The following is a 17,731-nucleotide window of genomic DNA, read 5'->3' on the forward strand; positions in this document are numbered from 1 at the left end:
ATCTGCACAGTCCGCACCATCTGTACCGTCCGCACCATCTGCAACATCTGCACCATCTGTAACATTTGCACCATCTGTAACATTCGCACCATCTGTAACATCCGCACCATCCTTAATATCCGCGCCATCCGTTTCGTCCACTCCATCCATTCTGTCCTCTCCATCGGTTCCGTCGACTTCCTCCGTTTCGTCCACTACATCCGTTCCGTACATTCCGTGCGATCCATCCACTCCATCCGTTCCATCCACTTCATCCGGTCCATTCAGTCCATCCAGTCCATCCGCGTGATCCGTTCCATCCGCCTCATCTGTTCCATCCGCTCCATCCTCTGTGGATGGATGGAACAGACGGAGTGGATGGAACAGGTAGAATGGCTGGGACAAGTAGAGCGGATGAAATCAGGTAGAGTGATGGAACAGGTAGAGTGGATGGAACAGTTAGAATGAATGAAACATATGGAGTCGATGGAACGGATGGAGTCGATGGAATGGATGGAGTCGATGGAGCAGATGGAGTCGATGGAGTGGATGGAACGGACGGAATGGATGTAATGGACGAAGTGGATGGAACGTACGGAGTGGATGGAACGGACGGAGTGGATGGAACGGACGGAGTGGATGGAACAGATGGAGTGGATGAACAGATGGAGTAGACAAAACAGGTGGAGTGGATGGAACAAATGGAGTGGGAACAGATAGAGTGGATGGAAGAGATGGAGTGGATGGAACAGATGAGGTGGATGGAACAGATGGAGCCAATCGAACAGATGGAGCCGATCGAACAGATGGAGCCAATGGAACAGAAGAATGGCTGAACAGATGTAGTGGGTGGAACAGATGGAGTGGATAGAACTGATAGTGTTACGCCTTACTGATCACCAAATGGATGCAACAGACGAAATGGATGATACGACGAAGTAGAATGAACAGACAGAGTAAATAAAACGGATAGAATAGATGGTACAGATGGAGTGCCCGATCTCAAGCGCATAACTGATAACCGCCATATCACACCACCACGCTTACTCTCTCCTACACACCAACACTCATCTAGAACACAGCAATACTATGACATATTCGGTATAGCTGTTCTCATACTAACACCCGCCGCATACTCCCCATCATCCTAAGTAAACATCAGCTGAGCACACCGCTAGCTTAAGCGCCTCCTCAGGCCTACCGCAGCCACAAATCAGTCTGGGCGTCATCCCCCCAGAATGAACACATATGCCTGACCTCCCAACCGCTACACCTACCGCTATGAAGCAGATAACATGCAACTGCTACATTGGCTGCACACATAGCCGGTGCACACACGCACCTTATGACCCTTTCCCTCTCTACTGACTTCTGAGGGCGTTCAACCTACCAGCGCTTTGAGATCATACCAATGATACATAAGGTACTATATAAATGCCAAGTAACATAACATAACACTCCATTCGTTCCATTCAGTCTATCCATTTTAATCACTCTATCCATTCCTTCCACTCCATTTACTCCTTTATTTTCTGTTCGATCTACTCTGATTTTTGACTATTCACTCTATTTACTCCATCCTTCGACTCTATTTACTCCATCAGTCCCTCTGATCCATCCATTTTGTCCTATCATGTGGGTGTGCACCAGGTAGGACAGCTTTGTTGGGTGTTTTGTCATTTGGTTGCTGGGGGATTTGGACATATATTGGGAGGTCATTTGTGTTATGGGAAGAGCCATGTTTTCAGTAGTTTGCAGAATGACAAGTTGTTTACGGTGAGTCGGATGTGGGGTGGAAGCGAGTTCCATAGTGTGGGGGCCAAGGCTGAGAACGAGGATCCTCCTATCCTGACTGAGTTGGTGTTTGGTATCACTAAAAGGAGGGCGTAGCTTGATCTTAGAGTGTGTACATGTGGTATGGTTTAAGCTTGTCTTGCAGGTATATCGGGCCGGTTTTGTGCACCGCTCGGTGTGTGATGCATAGGTTTTTGAAAGTGCCCCTTCTTCCAACTGGGAGCCAGTGGAGAGTTCTGAGAGCTGGCGAGGTGTGGTCTCTTGGGCCCAGTGCTAGAAGCATTTTGGCCACAGTGTTTTGTGCTCTTTGTAATTTAATGAGGTGGTATGCCCGGACTCTGAGATAGAGGGAGTTAGCGTAGTCCAGTCTCAACATTACAATAGACTGAACAGCGGCAAGTCTGTTAGGAAAGGAGAGGTAGGGAAAAATACGTCTAAGAATTTTGAGGTGGAAATGACAAGACTTAGATATGTTGTTTATTTGGCGAGAGAGGGTTAGGTCAGAGTCGAGCGTGCATCCAAGGTTTTTTACTGTGGCCGAGGTGGTGGGTGGATTGCCCATGGATGTGGGCCAAGGTAACGGGTGGGGAAGAAGCTCTGTGTTGCCACACACCATGATTTCGGTTTTGGTGGGGTTTAGGAGGAGGTGGTTTGTAATCATCCATCGATCAATGACAGGGAGGCAGGCTGCGAGGTTGGGCTGAGAGTTGGAGTCTGAGTTGAGGCGTTTTAGGATTATTTGGGTGTCATCGGCATAGTTATAGCACAGGATATTGTGTGGGTGAATTATTACAGGGAGGGTGGAAATATAGAGGTTGAGCAGGAGGGCTGATAGGCATGCTCCTTGTGGTACTCCAGTATTAAGCGGGCAACGGAAGTGAAGGCGGAGAGGAGGGTTATTTGTATCCTGTTGTTGAGGAAGGAGGCTATCCATTTGAGAGCGTTTCCACGGATTCCTAGGGAGCGGAGGCGGTCCAGTAGGATTGAATGGTTAATTGTGTCAAAGGCGGCAGAGAGGTCTAGGAGGATTAGTGCAGCACATTGTGCAGAGTTCGCAGTGATCTTAAGATAGTCACAGATTAAGGCTAGTGTGGTTTTGGTTCCGTGTCGTGGTCTGAAGCCTGATTGTGCTGGGTCCAGGAGGTTGTTGGATTCCACAAAGGCATTTAGTTGGGAGTGTGCCGTTCGATCAATGAGTTTAGCAAGGAACCTGGTGTTTCAGATGGGGCAGTAGTTTTTGGGGTCGAGGGAAGTTTTTTTTAGGAGAGGCTTGACATGTGCAGTTGTGAGGGCGTCTGGGAAGATTCCCGAACTGAAGGAGTCATTTAGTATGGTTCTTGCATACTCTCTTGCACAGGTGGATGACAATATTGCAAGGCATAAATTAGTTTTAAAAAATTGATTAGCAGAGTTTGCTAATTAAATGTTTTTTGATTAGCAAAAAGACCCATTTGATTAGCAATTTTGTGCTAATATTGTTAATGTCACAAGACGTTATTTGTACGCAAGACATTAAATGAGCAACAATTCAGCAGTTCTGCGTACCGCTAAAATAAGACATTAGTGAGAGAAGTCAGGCTTTGCCAATTCTTAAAATTTCAGCTAGACCTGCAGGCCTGGTAACTTAGTTTACCTATTCAGCCTAAGAGAAATGCACTCGACGCATAGGAATGGAGGACAACACATTTAAAAAGTGATTTCTGTCAAATGGTGCATCTTACTACAAACCACTTTATGTTTGGGTCACTGCTTCCCCATAGAGGCCAGCTATGCACAGTGCAACTTGTATTTGATATTTACTGCAAACAAAGTAAATGTTAAATAAAAGTTTCAAACTTCTTTTGTAAATGCTACTCGCCCTTCATAAAATCTACTCGACTATGCAAGTGGGCAGAAAGACTTTGCGAGTCATAGATGAGAGTCTGTAAAATGTAAAAGGTTAGCTGTATGAATGGACACAAATAAATAGATGTGATAAAGGCTCTGAAAACAGTTTCACCAGTTATCTCCCACAGGTGGTAATATATAATACAATCATAAGCATAAAGCAAATCAAGCTCTCGAGGCCAACTACAGTGTTTGGTATTGCAGTCGATCAGTAGATGTACAGACTGGATGGAACTACTGATCACTACTTTTCATAAGCATCTAGTTAGCTTTGTGTATCATTATGTAAGAGGCAAGAAAGAGACTAAGCAGAGTGGATTGCGTAGCAGGCAGAAACTGGGCAAACTAGGTGGAATATTGTAGTTTGTGGTCATCTCATTTTCAAGGTACCTTGTATAAAGCAACAGGGTGATAATATAGAATATCAAGGAGTATGGGTTTGCTCATGGGTTGAGCACCAGTTGCAAGATGTATGCAACCTGCAGGTTACAGACGAAGGTTTGTCATCAAAAGCATTTGATCATGTGCATTTTCAAAAGTGTTCACTCGTCAATATAATGCATCTTTCCCAACAAAACGAAATATAGTTGACACTATAACATGTAGATACACTAACCTAAACATTACTGTAAAGCATGGAGATGATGCAGTGTTTTGCAGTATCAATACTGTAATTATGCATTATGTAACCACTTAGATTTTAGGAATGGAATTGCATGGCTGTCTTTAAAAAAATATATAAAGTTGGCACATACACCTTTTGCTAGACAGGATATAGAGAGCTTAATAAAAGTATCATCCTGATTACTTCTGGATTGCAATTATTTGAAAAAGAAATTCCTGCCTAGCACTCCCACACATGCTTTTGGCAGTCAAGAGTGGAGGAGACGATTACTGCTGCACTTTCTCTCCATTAGCACTTGAAGGGAACATAGAAAAGAGGGTGAAGAGAGCACTGAGGGTAAGAGAGGAATGCATGGCGAACTGTGCTTTCATTGAAGAGGACAACTTAAATAGCTAACTTTGCTACACAAGGGTCCATTTGATTAGCAAACCTACAGAATTGCATAGCAAATTGCTATACGGCACTGCTTATTTTATGCCTTGATATTTCTTTGAGGACTGAGGGGCAGGGGTCAAGAGGGGACCCAGATGGTTTCTGAGCAGAGAAAAGATCAAGAAATCCGTCTCTCGAGATTGGTGTGAAAGAGTCGAACGTGGGTGGAGTTGTTGCCGTGGCGGGCGGGGGGGATGATTGATAGGGTGGACGGATTAGGTGGTGGTGAGAGAAGGGCCAGTTTGTTGTTGAGGGAGGTTGTTCTGTCGAGAGCAGTGGTGTAGAGACAACGAGTCACAGAGTGATTGAGATGGGGTGGATTGGGCTGAGGTACAGGTCGGTTTGACGAATTCAGAAATGATTTATGGAGTTCCTTGCTCGGGTTTCCACAGTTGAGAATTCGAGTGTTGTAGTGGGCTTTTTAGCTTTTTGGATTTCAGCTTTGTACTGGCGATGGTACAGCGCAAGGGTGGATCTACTCAGGGTGGTTTTAGTTTTCCGCCATTTGCGTTTGAGGGATTTATTCAGTTGTTTCGCAATATTCAGTTCTGCTGTGAACCATCTGGGATTAGGACCACGGCGAGCGGAGGATTGGCAAGTGGGGGTGAGCAGGATTATTGAGATATTGAGCCAGGAGTCGATGGCTAAGGTTCATTTCGTGGGATGGTTGAGGGAGGTCTTTGAAGCAGAGCTTCGGCTAGGTTAGGCAGGATCTTTAGTTTCTTCCAGCATTTGCGGCGCAGGGGGGCAGTTGGCACAAGGATGGTCATGGAGGCAGGGGAGTGGATGTTGAAAGGGACAATGAAGTCATCAGACCAGATGACAGGTACATGGGGGGTTAGATGTAGCTGGTCGTGGGAGCTAAAGATGACATTAAAGGTGTGTCCTTTGGTGTGAGATGGGCTGTTCATGTGGAGGTGGAAGTTAAGCGCATCAAGGCAGACGACCAGTGAGTGAGTCATGGGGTTGGTGGGAATGTCTAACCAGATATTGAAGTCCACTAGAACAGTGAGAGAGGGGTGGTTTACTTGGATGGTGGCTATATTGTCACAGAGGTTGGTTGTGAAATGTCTGTCATAGCTGGGGGGTTTGTAGATAATTAGGAAGCTGTGGGCGAACGTCTGTGGGAGTGATAGTTTGATGAGAAGCGATTCGCAAGAAGGAGTGATTGTCTGGCAGTCGACGAGTGAGATGGAGAAGTGTGATTTGAAAACGACTGCTACTCCACCTCCTCCAGAGGGTCTGTTGAGTGGGATGAAGGAGTAGTCGGGGGCGGGGGGGCCTCATGAGCAACAGGGGCAAAGTCGTCAGAGAACCAGGTTTCCGTGATAAAGACTAGGTCTGGATTGTCCGAGGCGAGGTGGTCAAAGATGCTGTGTCTGTTTTTTGTTACAGAGCGGGCATTAAAAAGGATGCATCTTACTTCGGAATGGGGGGTTGTCCTGGAGGTTATAGCGGTGGTTGTGGGGGAATTGGGTGAGTGGCTGCGGACGGTGGTGGGGGTGGGTCGGGGGTAAGAGGGAGAGGGATGGGTGGCAGCAGGATCTAGGAGGTGAAAGATGCAGACCGGTCGTTGGAGGTTGGGAAGAGTAGGTGGGTGGAGGAGGGGGTGGGCATGGGGGGGATGGAGTTGGACAGGGGTGTGCGCGATGGTAGTTGGGCAGAGGGGATTGGGACTGGGGATTCAAGGGTGAGTCGCATGGGGTTGGGGATGGTAGGTGTGTTGGGTGAGAAGTCAAGGGAGAGGGGTTGTAAGTGGGGTGAGGGGGGTGATGATGGTGGTGGGTGGGAGATTGAGGGGATGGGTCGAGGAAGGAGGGGTGAGGAGTAGTGGAAGATTGAAGGGGACCAGGTTTGTTTTCTTATTTTCAAGGGTTTGAGTGCACTTGGTGTGTGTGAGAGGGTAGGGGGGGTCGGAGGGCGATGGGGATGCGGCCACTGTTCTTGCCAGGGCGAGACGTGCAGTTTTTAGGGAGGGGAAGGGATATGGTGGGTGGTGGATGTTAGTGAGAGTCAACAGGAGGAAAGGGCAGGGGGAGTGGAGGTGGTTCTGAGTGGGTGGGTGGGCGGTTCAGTGGTGGGAAGGGGGGCAGACTCAGGGGTAAAGAGGTGTGAGGGGGGTGTATGCTCAGAGGCGGGTGGGGAGAAACAGAGGTCTTCGGATAGTTGGCGCGCCATCAGGCTCCTCTGGCTTGGGAGTTGGATAAGGGGTGGGGTGAGATCATGGTGTGGGATGGGAAGGTTGGAGATGGGAGGGGGGAGGAGTTAAGGGGAGGGGGTTGGAGGTGCACCAGAGTGAGGCTCTCACCCTGGATCTAGCTGGGAGGGATGGAGTCATGGTGAGGCGTGGCGGAGTTAAGGCTTGGGTGTAATATCAAGATGTGTAATTCAGCACAGTGGATTCACTGCACAGTGAAATGAATGGGTACACTCAATATTGCTTGACCTCAATATGTGGTTTCTGGAGTGAAGTAATTGCTTCAGTCCCCACCCTTGCCACGCTTACTTTTCTAGTTTGGTGCTGGTGGACGGCAGGCTACTGGTTTCTTGCTTCCTTTGTGGACACCTGCTGACACTTTCTGGAGCCACCTCTGTAGAAGCCGCCCTTTGCCATGGGCCCCTTAGCCGCAGGGGCTGCCGGGCAGAGGGCTGCCCTGGGGGGGGTCAGTTAAGGCCAGTAGGACCAGCCAATCATGGAGGGGTGGGCGGGCAGGGAGGCGGAGGGGATGGAGAATCAGGAAGTGGGAGCGGGTGGGGGAGGTACGGAGACGGGAGGCGGGAAGGGAAGCAAACAAAGCAATGAGGGGAGATAGAGTCACAGAGGGGTTGGGGCGGGTCGGGAGGTGGGAGGGAAGGCAACCAGGAAGCAGGAGTGGGGAGGGAACAGGGACTGTGAGACGGGCTACAGAGGCCTGGGGGGCCGCAACAATTTCAAAAATAGGGCACAGATGGACAATCAACTCACTGTGCTTCCACGAGGTAAAGTGGAGCCGGTGTGATCAACGGGCCGGTAGACCTCGCAAACACTGTTCAGAGGACCAATTAGGGCCCAGGGGCGGGGCGGGAGGCGGGAGGGAAGGCAACCAGGTAGCGGTAGTGGGAAGGGAACAGGGACTGTGAGACGAGCTACAAGGTCCTGGGGGGCCGCAACAATTTTAAAAAATAGGGCGCAGATGGACAATCAACTCACAGTGCTTCCACAAGGTTAAGTCCTATTGCTCTCTCTGTCACATGCTCCCCGGCCTGTTGCTAGATGCTCTGTCCCTCATCCCGTCAGATGCTGTCCAGACCCAGTGTTGTGATACCTGCTATCGCCCTATCTGTCAAAGATTGCCCAGTCCTAACAGGGTGAGGTTCCCCCTCCTTCAGTTCAGTGTAGTCCCTCCACAGTGGATGATGCCACTGGATCCTCCTTCAGTCCAATGTTTTCCTGTTCTGGCCATGAAAACTGTGGCCTGTGTTTAAATCAGTCTGCAGTGATTCCACCTCAACAATTCTTGCAGTAGACTATTTGGCTCTGACACAACATAATACATATGTAGGTAGGGGTAAGAAGTATGGGAGGGGGCGGGTGGGGTTCAATAGGGGGACTGCCCATTAAAAGAAAGAAGACAATTCTAAGGCAAAGGTGAAATTGTCATGAACTACAGTCCACTATCAAAATGGTGGCGATGAGACCGCATAAAACCGTAAGTCATGCACCTCTTGGCCCTTTTGCACACCCCTGCACTCACCTGGGCCACATTGGCGACGAAGAATGGGAGCCAGGCGATGAAGAACATGCCCAGCAAGATGCCCAGAGTCAAGCTGGCCTTTAGCGCTTTCTTGCTGTGCTTTGACACATATCTCCTGTTCTCGCCGCCTCCGACCAGAGGGTTCTGCACTCGGAACACCTGCCAAAGAGAAGAACATGGTCACAACCTTTGTGCGCTGGGGGCATGCACGGTGCCTTATTTTATGTCTACTGAGTAGCATGTCTGCAAAAACAGGCCCATCTCGCAGAGGAGGGACAGGACAGATGGAAAGTATGAACAGGGGTGGACTGGCCAATAGGGAACTCTGGAGATTTCCCGGTAGGCCTCTGCACCATGGATCTCTTTTGTGCGGTAACCTATTTTATTTCCAAATTTCCTCATAGGAAAAGGGTTGGACTTGATGAAAATGTGTAACATGGGGCCACTTTGAACATTATTTCCAGGGCCTATTTTGGTTCCCAGTCCACCCCTGATGAGTGAGACCATTATTAAGTGCGGCGTATATACAGGCTACCACCTCAAGGTGCTGGACCACAACTTTCTGTGTACAGAGACAGACCAGAGCAGGGAGGAGAGGCATGGTACCCATTGTGCCAGATAAGCCTTGCACCAACAGCCTCTTGGACTTCCTAAATTCAGGCCACGGTTCCAAACAAAGAAACCTATGTAGTTACTGTTAGGCATGGGCCTGACACTTTATGCCACCTGCGCTGCCCATGGGTTCAGTCTAGTGGCCTGTTCAGCGCCTTTAGGTAGGTTTTTCAGAATCCTTCCGGTGAGGGGTTCACAAGACCAATCCAGTTGTGTATATACCCCCAGCTGCTCCATATGGTCATGGAAGAGAGCAGCCTGGCTTTATTCTTCGGAGGGGCGAGGGTTTGTATTAAGGTACTGTTCGACCTACGAAAGCACACAATAAAAATATACCACACTCAATATATCGAAAATATATACATAATCTTCAATAGAATAATTTCTTTAGGTAAACACATTTCAAATGAATGGCAAGTCAAATTAATATCAGAGTGTGTGTTTAAAAACAGTAAGACGTCTAAATAAGTCCCGGCTCACTCCTAAAACCAGTGAAAAGGGCAGCTAAATTAAGCAAAATACTACACAGCTTGTAAAGCGGTATAATACTTTATAAGACCGATAAAGACACAATCGGGTAAGTGAAAAATAGTACGTGCCCCAGTCCACCTAGAAGGGGCCCACTTCACTCCTAGAAACAGTAGAAAGAAATTGGCACATTCAAGCACAATTTAGCTAAATTATAGGGTCTATAGGGAGTGTACCACTGTGATTTATCACTTAACAATGCATATAAAATAACAAAACTCCTTTAGAAACATCAGGATTTCTCAGAAAATCCCAGTATCGCAATGGAACCAGAGGTACAATGCAGGTTTATAGGTGCAGCAATGCTAATGACACTTTTTTTTTAAAAAAATGTAGTTTTATTGAAACATTTAGGTTATGACATTGGGAAAACAATCATACATATAAATTCAAAGTGCATACAGAACCTTTATTCCCTATGGTCCCCCCCTCCCTCTCCCACGTCATGGGTCGTAGAGCAACTAACATAGTAAGGGTCCGACAAAGTAAGATGAAATGTGGTACAGGTAGTAGGCAGTTCTTATGTGAACGCTCGGAACGAAGGGCCCAGGCCTCCGGGTCATACCGCCCTCCTCGTGGGGCTCGTCCAATCCTCGAGGGTGGCATTCAGTAGGGCCGGTCCACAACCCAAACAGTAGTTCTAAAATGTTCCTTCAAGCTCAATTTACCGACCCATATTTGTCGAAGAAAGGGAGCCATAGACCCTCGATGTTGGTTTTGGATTCGTCAATCAAGTGAGTAAGGAACTCCATGTCATGTATAGCGCGCAATTTGGTCACCCAGTCCTTTTCCCCTGGTGGTTGGGAGACCTTCCACCTCTGGGCCCAGCAACACCTGGCCGCCACCAACATGACCTGTAACATGTGGTCGTGTGTCACTTTCGGGCCTCCTTCCACCTCAATACCAAACAAGACCAACCATGGAGACAGGGTTCTATCAATGCCATCCACTTCCTTTATCCAGGATAGGACTTCATTCCAATAGGTCTGTGCCACCCGACATTTCGACCACATGTGTGCATAGTCGCCCCGTTCAGTGTGGCACTTCCAACAATGTGGGTCGTACCCCTTCCTCATTCTGGCTATTCTCTGCGGTGGGTAGTGCCATCTATGGATTAATTTCAGGGCCTGATGACGATACTGTGGTGCAGCCGTGGAGCGGTTGGCCTGTCTACACATCTTGGTCCACCTTCTATCGGTGATGGGTGTACCTAAGTCTTTTCCCCACTGCACCTGGGTGGGGGGGGATCCCTCGGGGTGGACAACAACAGAAGGCCGTAGAGCCTGGATATTACCCCTTTAGTACCCTTGTACGTGATCAGAAGTTTTTCGAAATCTGTTAGGTCCCTCCTAAGGGTGTCTCCCCACTTACTTTCGGTGAGGGACCCTTTAAGTTGCAAGAATCGGAATGGAGAGAGGTCACCCAGGCCCAGGTTGTCTCCGAGGTCTCTGAGGGAGATGAATGCACCGTCCACCCAAAGCTGTCCCGCTCTGCTCAAGCCCGCCTCATACCACTTCTGAAAGGCCAGTGGTTCATTGATCCCGTCCATCAGTGGAGGAGCCCATATGCAGCTCAGAGGCGAAGGCCATGTCATGAGCCATCTGAGGTAACCCCCCTCTTTCCATATGGACCACAATACTCCCAGGAACGGATGGTTCAGGATACTCCTTGGAATGCGCCTCTTAGGGACCCACAGCCATTCATCTAGAGTAACCGGAGAGAAGAGTTTGTTGTCCAAAGCTACCCACTGTTTCTTAGTGAAAACCAGTGGTCGACCAGAATTCTCAGTTGGGCCGCCTTTATAGTATGTGTCTAGGTCTGGGAAGCTGACCACCCCCTTGTCTCTGGGCCTTGTGAGTGCATCATAGGCAATTCTGTGGGACTTCCCCGCCCAAAAGTAACACAAAAGGGCGTGTCTAATCTCCAGGAGGAATGGCCTCGGTATCTAGGTCGGGAGCATTTGGAACAAGTAAAGGAATTTGGGGAGGATCACCATTTTAATTGAGTTAAATCGGGCCATCCAGGATAAACCAGATTTTGACCATCTCTCCATATCCCGTTTAATTGCGGACCACAGAGGTGGGTAGTTGGCTATAAAAAGGTCTGTTAAATCAGGTGCTATATGGATCCCCAGGTGACAAAAGCCCTCCTCCCGGTTGCAAAACGGAAGATCCACCACATACTGTCTATCCACTTCGTTGAGGTGCCCTGCCACGAATGCAACCAACTTCCCCAGGTTAACCTTGTAGCCCATGAGGGTCCCATATTGTTCTAAACTGTTGAAGAGTTCAGGGACCGACTGGGAAGGGCCAGAGAGGTAGAGCAGGACATCGTCTGCAAATAGGCTCACCTTGCAGTGCATATCCCCCATCCTGATGCCTTTAATCTTCTCATTCCCCCTAATCGCTATGGCCCAGGGTTCCTTCACCAGTGCATAGATGAGAGGAGGCAGTGTACACCCCTGCTTGGTGCCCCTCTCTAGTGGGAATACCTCTGATTCCCCGCCGTTGACTACCACCCTTGCTGAGGGGTTGGAGTAAAGGGCGGAGAGCCAACCCCGCCATCTCGGCCCCATCCCCAGAGACGACATGACCCCTCCCATGAAAGACCAGCTCACCCTGTCGAACGCCTTCTCCGCATCCAGGGACAGGAGAAGAGCGCCCTCCCTTCTGACCTCCCTCGAGCTCAGTATGTGTATAGTTTTGCGCATACTATCTGCGCCCTGCCTATTGAGTATGAAACCTACTTGATCTGGGTGAACCAGTTGGGGAAGGTACCGCTCCAGACGTGTGGCTAGGATTCTGGTAAATATTTTTGCGTCAACGTTTAAAAGTGAAATGGGTCTATATGATCCACAGTCTGTAGGGTCCTTGCCCAGCTTTGGTATGACCGTGATCAGGGCTTGTAGAAACTTTGGTGGGATGGTCTCTGGGTTTCTAATCTGATTAAAGAGCTTAGCCAGCGGCTGTATCAGAACCGCTTGAAATTGTTTGAAGAAGTCAGCGGTATATCCGTCACCCCCCGGGGCCTTACCCACTTTCAGTCGCTTGATGGCCAGCTCCACCTCCTCCTCCGCTATGTCCCCCTCCAAGACCTCCCTCTCTAGATCGGTGAGCCGGGGGAGAGGGTGATCCTCTAAATATTTCCAGAGCTCGTCCGGGGTCCTCTCCTCCTGTTTGGTATATACATTTTGGTGGAACCCCGCAAAAGACTGTATTATTTGCTCAGTTTTGGTTTGGGTATTTCCTCTCCCCTCTCCAATACCCTTCACCTGTCTGTCCGCCCTGCTCCCTAAGCCTATGCGCCAAAAGGGTCCCAACCCTGTCTCCCTTTTCGTAGTATCTCTGTTTAGTATATCTCATCTTTTTAACCACTTCACCAATTAAGACTGTGTGTAGGGCTTGCCTCTTTTCTCTCATTTCCCCCAGGAGGGTCACCCAATCTATGTCGCCCTTAGTGAGCTGTGTCCTCAGGGCTTGCAATTCTCTCTGTAACTTGAATTCAGTCAACGCCCTTTCCCTCTTTCTCCTGGAGCCCTCAGCTATGAGGAGGCCCCTAAATGTGGCCTTGGCTGCCTCCCAGACTATGACCATCGACGTTTCCCCTGTGTCGTTTGTTGTGAAATAGGCTTCGATCTCCTTTCAGAGGAATTCTTTGAATACCTGATCTCTCATGAGGGTGTCATTGCATCGCCATCTATAAGACTTTGTTATTTCCTGTAGTCACCAGTCCATGACCAAAAGATCGTGGTCTGACCAGGTGACGGACTCCACCGATGGGCCACTTATCACCCCTCCTCCCTCCTCGGAGACCAGTAATAGGTCAATTCTGGTATATGTCTGGTGTGGGGGGGAGAAGAATGTATATCCCCCGGGTACCTGGTGGCACTTCCACCAAACGTCAACCCAGTAATATTCCTGCAGGATGTCCCTCAATGCGAGGTTTTCCTTCGTGGGTTCCTTTGTCCCTGTCCCCTTAGCCGACCACCAGTCTAGGTGAGGGTCCGTGATGAGATTAAAATCTCCGCCCAGGATCATTGCCCCCTCTGCCCATTCGTCCATAACCTGAAGTATCTTGTGGATGAACCTGACCTGGCCAGTGTTGGTCGCATATATGGTGGCCAAGGTGATTCGCCGCCCCTGAGAGAACCCCTTTATGCCAAGAAATCTGCCCCCAAAACCCCTTTTCGTCTCCACCTCTGTAAGATGCATTGATTTGCCCAGGAGAATGCCCACCCCCTCTTTTTTGGAAGACTTATGTGAGGCCCAAAAATTCCTGCCTATTTCATTCCCCCTGATCGTCGACTCCGCTCCCCTCCTATAGTGTGTTTCCTGCAGAAAGAGGACAAGCAGTTTCTGCTTGCGGAGCATATTGCTTGTGAGGGAGCGTTTATTTTGTGAGTTCAGGCCCTTTACGTTGAGCGTACCAACTCGACCTTCAACCATGATCGTCGTTGCCCATGCTCATTAAAATGTCTGTGTGGTCCTTCAAGTCCATGTCTTCCTGTTGCTCCCTATCCCATGACGTGTTTTTCCCTTCAACTTTTACACTATTCCCTCCCCCCTATCCCCCTATCGCTCCCCCCTTTCCCATCTGACAAGGCGTTCGTCTCCTTAACCCAACTCGTGCCGGAGTTAGTCGACGAACCACCAGGGTTGCTACCCTGGCCCCGGGAGTGTCCCTGTAAACTGAACTTGTCTACCCGTCTTTGTCCCCAGATAGTCCCCCAATCTTAGTTGCATTCGGGGTCTCCGAGGAGCCCCCCCCGCCCCACACCCCACCAAGGCACACCACTGCAGTCCAACCCCCTCACCTTGGGCCCCCGTCCGGAGCCGCATTTTCCCACAACCCCATGGTGGACTTTAAACTTGGGGGTGAGGCTTGTGAGCTGCAAACCGCAGTGCCCATGTCTTTCCTCGTCCCGTGACTTTACGCTTTACTCTCCTTTACCCTCCCCAAACAAAGACCACAGGCCACCCGTGTTGACCTGTAAAACACCCTCAATTTCACATTTCTCCTCCTGTGACTTTACGCTCCCCCCCCCCATCAAACAAAACCAGTGGCCAACCATGGCAACATGTGAAACATCTTCAATTTCAATCTCGATTTCAAATTCAATTTCTCCCCCCCTCCCCCTGCGATCACCAGGACTTCAGGGTGACCGCCGGAACGGCTTTTGTTACATTTGTGCTTTTCATGATATTCTGAGCGCACTCATGTGGGCTCCCCTCGGCCTGCGGGGGGGTGTTGAGTTTTCCGAAATTTCCATGCACCCTTAACCTTGAGCTTCCCCTGAGCTAGATCAGGTCCCTGTGGGGCACGGCTGCGATCTCCCCCGTCTCCACCTCGGTCCTGTGATGTGCTCGGGGTGCCCACCAAGTCCTCAGTGGCTCTCAGAATGTCCTCCTCCATTACAAGTTGGTATCTCTCACCTTGCCACTCGAAAGCTAGGTAGAATGGGTGTCCTCAGCGGTAGCAGACTCCCTTGCCCTGCAGCCATCTGGTGATGGGCCCGCATTTTTTCCTCATCTGCAGTGTAGGTGCTGGGAGGTCCTGAAAAATTGTCACTCTTGAGTTCCCATATTGGATATCCTTTAAGGTCTTTGCCCTTTCCAAGATCTTGGCCTTGTCCTTGTAGTAGTGGAACCTCGCCAGTACAGAGCGTGGGCCCTACCCCCCCGCCCGCTCTGTGGGTCCTGTCAATCAGAACCGTTCCCCGGAGTCAGTTCCAAGGACGATCCTGATAATGTCCTGTACCTTTCCTTCCAGACCTCCCTGAGTCTCTCCTTCCACTTCAACCAGGCCGAAGATCCGTAGGTTATTTCTCCTCTCGCGATTTTCCATGTCATCGACCCTCAGGCGGAGGTCCTCTTCGCGGCGCCGTATCTCCTTAAATCTAGCCTCAGTCTGTGCCTCGAGGAGGTCGGTGGAGGCTTGGTTGTTTTTGACCCCCTCGATTCGATCCTCTAATGTTGAAACCTTTGTGGTGAGGTCGGCCAGTTTAGCCCCCATATCGGACCGCATCCCTCTTATTTCATCCAGGATTGTTTGAACACTGCCCTGGATGGCGTGTAGTTCCGGAGTGGTTGGGGTACGGGGGGGGGGTTAGTCTCCATGTCTGGGTGACCTGGGATAAATTGGTATTTGGCTAGAGTTTCTTTCCAACTCATGTGGCGCTGTTCCCCCTATGCGTTCCTGGCTTCCTCAGGCGTTTCGTTTGTCCTCACCACCACCAGGGTCTATACTTCCACCTCCGCAGCGGGCTGTCTTCCCCGGTTTGTAGCTGCGTCACCTCCACGTACACTCCTGGGGGGTCGGAGCGGCACTTCCCTTAGAACCTCATTGTGGCCCTGTTGACATGCACTGTCTTGTCAGTACTCAAAGGATCTTTGCCAACGGCGTCTTGGGCACAGCCCCCGCTGTGGGTTACCGGGGGGTCCCAATATGCAGAGTCCCGGGGAACTCTGCCCTCCTAGGTGCCTTGTTGTACTTTAATTCCCTTAGACCTGCCCCATATGGTGAAAAAAAAGGGGGGGCAGTAGCTCCTCGTGGTTGCCTGTCGGCTGCCTCCTGGCCCAATGATGCCTCCGCAGATGGGAATCTCCCCAGGGTCCCTCCAGTTACTGTGGCATGTATGGGGGGCCCAGAGCGGGACCTGAGGGGACTGGGGTGCCCAAGGGCCAATCTGGTGTCCTCTGTGGCGCCTGGGTAGGCAATACCAATCCCCTGGTTCCAGTGGGCGGTGTGGGGGACAGAAGAAGGAGGGCAGGGGCCCTGGGCGTGCTCTGGCGTCGGCCCGAGGTGATGGCAGGGCCCGGCTCGGGGGGGGCCAAGTTCACTGGGTTGTTGCTGGGAGGTGTGTCAGATCATCTCAAACGCCCCTCCGCCCCGACCCAGGTCGCTAGGAGGGGGCCTCACCTGGGACGGAGCAGAGTCCTGCGGGGTGCCGCTCCCCGGATCACGCTCGTTGTCACAGCTGGGAGGGGGCCCGGGCGCGCTCCCGCGTCGGCACGGGCCGGTATCTCAAAGTCCCCGCAGGAGGCGGGGTTGCGCGCGGGGCCAGCGCCGTCTCCACCAGCTGGGGGGCCGCGCGGCTCCTCTCCTCAATGTCCCTCGGAGCTGTGCGTGGCTGGAGGGCTCTTGTTTAGCCCGCTTTGTGTGTCTGCGGCCCCGGCGGGGCGTCGAGCTCCTCCTCCCTCGAGCCGATGAGAAGCTCCACGGCGGGCTCCTCCGCTGGAGCTAGTGAGCTGCCCTGGGGGGGAGGGGCGGCTTCGCTGCACGCTGCAGCGTATCTTGGACCTGGGGGGCCCTGGATCTCCAGAGAAGGACTGGTTGGCTCCTGACGGGTTCTGACACCCGAATCTCGCAATCTGCTGGGGTCTGGAGGACTATTTCAGGGTGACTCCTCTGTTTTCCCGGGGCTACACAGTGAGCTGTGGAATCAGGCAGCCATATTGCCTGCACCCCCTGGTGGCCTCCCTAATGACACTTTTAAGGCGTTTCAGAAGTTCCCAATGTTTGTCCATAGGGTTTAAAACAACGAATTCAATAGTTCTCTCATGGTTATGGGGGCAAGTACTTTCTACTGACAGGCCAAAGGTGCACGGGAGGTGGCACCCACCAGGCTGGGGAGAGCTTGTGGGACCCCACCAGAAGAGCTCCAGTTCCAGATTCCAGTACCAGAGGTCTGCAAAAGGATAACTGTGGTGTGAGGATCATGATCAAAGGCATATTATGGTCACGGTCAGTGGGGCACAGAAATCACACTGCGCCCAGACACAGGAGACCCTGGGGAACAGGACCTTCAACGAATTGGTCAACAAGATGCCAGCAAAGGAGAATGAACTCTAGACATTCCACAGCGAGGAGGGCACCGGAGCAGCGGCAGCTATGTAGCAACAGAGAGCAGATCAGAGGCAGCTCAAGCGGTCAAAAAGAGACAACCAAGATAACAAGAATCGTCCCAGAACTGAGAGCAGCGCAGGACATTTATTTATCTATTGTGCATTTGTAAGGCGCTTATACATCAAGAAATTGTGTTTCAAAGTGCCCACAGGGCAAAACGGGGAGGGAGCATGGGGACAAAAGGCAAATAGATTAAAACTGATGAACAAGAAAGAGGCGGTCCTACTAGTCCTTG

General features: G+C 50.7%; 1 protein-coding gene across 1 annotated transcript in view; it reads right to left on the reverse strand.

Moving 5' to 3' along the window:
* Positions 1-17,731, reverse strand: part of HTR6 (5-hydroxytryptamine receptor 6) — a 306,006-nt gene that overhangs the window by 40,690 nt on the left and 247,585 nt on the right. The window contains exon 2 of the mRNA XM_069610382.1: positions 8,452-8,610. Coding sequence (XP_069466483.1) covers positions 8,452-8,610 — 159 coding nt within the window. The remainder of the gene's footprint in view (positions 1-8,451; positions 8,611-17,731) is intronic.

The sequence above is a fragment of the Ambystoma mexicanum genome, chromosome 8, assembly GCF_040938575.1.
Source record: "Ambystoma mexicanum isolate Mex_15411 chromosome 8, UKY_AmexF1_1, whole genome shotgun sequence".
Lineage (NCBI taxonomy): Eukaryota > Metazoa > Chordata > Amphibia > Caudata > Ambystomatidae > Ambystoma > Ambystoma mexicanum.